Source organism: Eurypyga helias, unplaced genomic scaffold (genome assembly GCF_000690775.1).
Source record: "Eurypyga helias isolate BGI_N326 unplaced genomic scaffold, ASM69077v1 scaffold37643, whole genome shotgun sequence".
Taxonomy (NCBI): Eukaryota; Metazoa; Chordata; class Aves; order Eurypygiformes; family Eurypygidae; genus Eurypyga; species Eurypyga helias.
Window position 1 is genome coordinate 4311 of NW_010243710.1, and position 4931 is coordinate 9241.

General features: G+C 58.2%; 1 protein-coding gene across 1 annotated transcript; it reads right to left on the reverse strand.

Annotated features, from left to right (window-relative positions):
- Nucleotides 1–240: 240 nt before the first annotated feature.
- Nucleotides 241–2289, reverse strand: TMEM51 (transmembrane protein 51). The gene is made up of 2 exons (XM_010149524.1): nt 1949–2289; nt 241–652 (listed from the first exon to the last, which is right to left on the reverse strand). Exons 1-2 carry the CDS (start codon nt 2287–2289, stop codon nt 241–243), a joined length of 753 nt encoding a protein of 250 aa, XP_010147826.1.
- Nucleotides 2290–4931: the final 2642 nt, after the last annotated feature.

A 4931-nucleotide genomic window follows, 5' to 3' on the forward strand; every position in this document is an offset into this window, starting at 1 on the left:
GCAGCAGACCCATCGGCATTCAGGTTTCTTTCCCCAGAGTCTTTTGTAAAACCCCATCCCGGGAAAAGCTTGTCCTGTCCCCGTGCCGCAGCGCTACGCACCCTTCGTGTCTTCCACGTCGCAGCTCCCAGGGAGCCCTGACCGCTCCTGCGCCCACAGACCGAGCCCCTCTTAGTGTGGTGGTGGTTTTCCTAAAAAACAACCAAAAAAAACCCCAGCAGCATCACAGATTCCTTGTTTTTAAGTCATTTGCTGGCTCTCTGGTGCTTTCGCCTGCACCTCCTCATACTTGGGCGGAGGGGTCAGCGGCTCTATGGTGATGGGGGCAGTGCTGATCCCCTCCGTGAGGTTCAGCCTGATGTCCTTCAGGTGCAGCTTCTCCGACTTGATCCTCCGGATCTTCAGCGGCTTCAGGCGCTTGCTCAGGCGCGAGCTGTGCCGGCTGGGCTGCCGCTCCATGCCAGGCTCCATGCCGGTGGCTCCCGGCACCTGGGTGTTTTCGTTGAGCCCCGTCAGCGACTCGTAGGAGGGCAGGGAGATGCTCATCCTGTTGCTCCTGCCTGAGTCTCCAGGCTCAGAGTAGCCCGCGTTCATCACCTCCTCGTAGCTGGGGACATGGTACTGAGAAGACACATCTTCGTCCTCTTCTTGACTAGAGGGGAAAAATATGAAGGCTATCAGCTGCACATCATTCAGCTTCGCCAGGGGCGGGGAGGAGAAAGTAACACTAAAGCCAAAGAAATCACAGGTCTATCTGCATTCTACACAGCAGCTCCTCCAGTTTGCCAGAACAGACCACCTCCTCCCCTGTTTTCAGACATGTTTCTTTTTCCTTGTGACGTACATCTGCCTTGGATCACCTCCCCCCCTGCCCACAAAACCTCTTTGGATATGGTGCAGCAATAATTCCTTCCCCTGGCAGAACGCTGCCTTCTTCCCGCTCGACAAACCACTCGGAACACGTTTGGAAAAGACATCACCACCATCTGCCTTTGCCACTCGGGTGTCTTTCCGGTTGGCCATCTACCTTGAGTTTTAATGCCTCGAGATGCAGCTGCGCAATCCCTGCCCGTCTATGCCGCAGGTACCCGCATGTGGATGCTCGGTGTTTCTTCTGCATTACAAAGTGACCTTTATGATTACCAGGGAGAAACAGCTTCCTGGGTGGGTCTGCACAGAGAGACACTTCTCTGCAGTCCCCGACGGCAGCTCTCCCCAAGCAGCAGGCAGCAGAGCCATTGCCTCCTCCTGACACCTCACTCACCCCACGCTGTCCCAGCATCCCTCTGCATCTCTCTGCACAGGCACCGGGGACCGCACCAATTCTCCGTGCTGCCCAGACAGCTGGGGCTTCTCCTGCACCCTGTGTTTGTTCAGACCGTGCCTGCTGCGGCAGCAGCCTTTGTTCTGCTCGGTGGAGTTCCCCGAGCAAGCACGAGGGCCCTGCAGACTTTCACCAGGTCTAAACTCCATTTCCAGCTGCCGCCTATGCTGCTGCAGGCTGCTTGGCATCTCCGGCTGCACCCAGCGAGACAGCACATCCTACAGTCTCCTGCTCCCCTCCCTCCGTAGCCCCTCGCCTGGCTTGCAGCAGCGATCACGCTCTCCGGCGTTAACCCTCACCGCTCCCGGCATTACCCCTCAGCACGCTGCTTGCCTACTGGGAAAGCCAGGAGCGGCACGTCTCGCCAACGGCTCCGTCTAGACCCCAGCATACGCATGACCAACACTTCCTTTCACCTACAGCACCACAAACACGGCTGGAGCCATTCCTTCCTGACCTCCACAGCACATCTGACCCCTGAACCATGCGACGTGCTTGCCTGTATTCCAGCACACACCACTATCAGCCTTACTCTCCTTGCTCTCGACCTCTTTGCAGAGGACTAAGCGCCCTTGGCTTCATTCCGACACTTGATCCCGCTCCTTTCTCCCCAGAAAGGCTCACCTGTCCTCCTGGTGCGAGGGCTCTGTGGATACTTGGTGCTGCACGCGAGCAATATCCTCGCTTTGCCTCTTCCTATCCCGGATGTTCAAGCAGATGGAGAGCAGCAGCAGCAGCACACCCGCCCCCACCAAGACGTACGCCACCGAGAAGGTCTTGCTCTTCAGAATGCCCCCCGAGCCATGGTCGAGCTTGCTGCTGTTCCCAGCATGGGTGGCAGGTCTCTCAGCGGGGCCGAAGCCGGGGACGAGGTTCCAGACAGCCATGATGATACCGAGGACGAGCATCCCCAGCCCTATTGCTGTCAGGGCGTAGTGTGAGCCATTGGCTCGAGATTGGGCCATCGCTCCTGCTGCTGGCCCACCTTACAGCATGGCTCGGCTTGGAGGGGGTGCTGGCCTGCTAGCATGCGTGCGGTCCCCTCCCACGGCGGGCGACGAGCTCTGGGAAGAGATGGAAAGTGATGGTTAGGGCACGGTGGGATAAAAAAGTCGCACAGCTCCATCTTGGTGGCCACGATAACATTGTTTTCTTCTGCTAATGCTGGAATTCTAATTGCACTGCTGGCCGTTCTCATCACGACCCTTTCTGGGCCCTGACGTCCACCAACCTTAGGAAAGAACCGAATGACACGCGTTTGCTAAGGACGTAGATTAACCACCCTTAGGAGCATGATACCTGACCTCTTCACAGCACCAAAAAATTGGCACCAACATGAAGTTCACTGCTTAGGGAAACGCTCCCCGCTTTATGGAGCTGTGCTTGCCTTCGGCAAACAGCCTTTGTCTGCCCCAACTAACCACACACTGCTCAGAAACAGATCCCTGGCTGTCTAACTTCTCTTTTCGCCTGTTTGCACTAGAACAGGGCTGCTGCTGGCCGGCTGCCATGAGCGGGAACGCCTCCTTCGCCACCTCGACTGCACGCCTGCCTCTTCCGGGTCGCCAGGACCAGGTGCCCTCCCTTCCCAAAACCAGACGTGTGGAACCGCATCTCCCTGACCACCCGAGCAAGCCTTGCAGCAGCCTCCTGGCTTGACACGTGCCCAAACCAGCGTGCAGCTGCGCCAACACGCCGGGGTTACGCTCCTTTTCTCCCCAGCCCCGGCTTCTCGACATTTGTTTGTGCTGGAAGTCGCCCTTGGCTATGCAACTGCTGCATGCCGTCTCCGTCTAGCCCCTCATCCTTCAGCACAGCCATCCAGCTCCACGCTCCCCAAGCTCTATGTTTGCTTGTTTAGCTCCAGTGCAAGCCGGGTCCGCAGGGTCAAGGGCCAGAATAAACCAGCATTCCCAGAAAACAGACCAGCTCCAGCTGCTTACAGGAAAAGACACGCACGCAAGCCCAGAGAAGACAGGAGAAAGCTGTAGGGCAAACTTCCCCATCGCAGCCCGCTGCACTGGCACTGCTTTGGAGGCTCACCGAGGGATGTCCCAGCCCTGGCCTCGCAGCAGGGTTGTCAGCGTTCGTGTGGATCCAGGCAGGGCAAAGTCTTTGCTCCTGCTGTGTGTCCAGGGTTATTGGGCGAACACGAGCTGCTGAGCCCTGCCCGACAGGAGCTGCTGGCAGGCAGTGAGCCCACCCTGGCTGCCGGAGTCAGGCTGCTGCCATGCAGGCATCTCAGGGAAGGCATCCCCTGCCCCCTCCTAACCTGCCCCCGGCTTTAATGCCGTGCTAGCAAGCAGCTGATGAGGACAACGTGAACGCTTACACCCAAGAAGTCCTCACCAACATCCTGAGAGCAACCCCAACTCGGCAGCCCATCCTACCTGAGTGCTTCCAAACATGCGAATGCCCGTCCCAGGAGCAGCCTCTGCCCTCCAACAGTCATTGTGCTCTGCCAGCCCCTGCTCTGCCCACCCTGCCTGCCCCTGCCAGCACCGCCTACGGCCCACGCTGCCCCAGCAGCCCCCTCTGCTCCGGAGAGCGCCCGCAATGCAAACTCACCACATGCTCCCTTTGGGGCTTCCAAGCTTGGCAGTAGGGGCGACTGTTGGGATTTGTCCTTACCTGAGCTATCCAAACGATTTTCCATCCCCGTGCTATTTGGCACAGCGCTTCACAGACATCGGCCAGCCGGGATCACACTTGTAAACTGCTGTGATGGATTTGGGGCCAGGAAATCATGCTGCACCCACAATGGACATAAAAAATACACAGGGCTCGTAACATTTATCCGTGGTGTCTAAACCTCCACGGACTGTTCCCGGTCTCTCCGGCTTCCCTTGGGCACCTCATCCCTGGACGCAGCAGCATCTAAGGTTCCTGCATCATATCTGTGTCTGAAAGCTTCACGCAGACCCCTCGCCGTGCTGCCCTACAGTCCGGGCAAATCACATTAAAGCAGGAGACTTGACATACAAGTCTGTCTCTCCATTGAATTAGTTCTTCGGGCTTTCCAGAGCACAGTCCTATCGCTGCTTGAGCAATAACCACCCTTGACGTCAGCGGCCAGAGAAGGGAGCTGCTGCCATCTCCGTATCAGGTCCGACGCCTGGAGCAGCACGACTGGCTCCGCCGAGGTGGACACCGGTCAGCACGACCAAAGGGTGCTGTGAATTGGGGGTTCAGGGAACCCCCAAACCAACCGTCGAGTCACCCCAAAAATCTCACTGCAGCCAGGTGGCACCTACAGCAGCTGTACAGGTGGAGCACACACACACCGTGCCGTCTTCCCAATCCAGCAACGGAGAAATTCCAGCTCCCACCTGCCCGTCTCCCCTTCCCTCCACCCGCGGCATGGGGTCTTCCCTGCAGCCAGACCCACCTTTGTCCCCTCCCACACTCGCCTGCGGCCCCGGCAATGATTTACACCAGGATCTCCGAATCATTAAACTCCACCGGTGCGGCCGCAAAGCCAGGGGCAACCTGCGCCTCCTCCACGCTTCCCGCACCTCTCACCGCCTCCCTGCAAGCTGACAGGGCCAAGGGACGCTTTGTGACTTCTCTGGGGACATTTCTGACTGTTAATCCAGCCTCAGAGGGC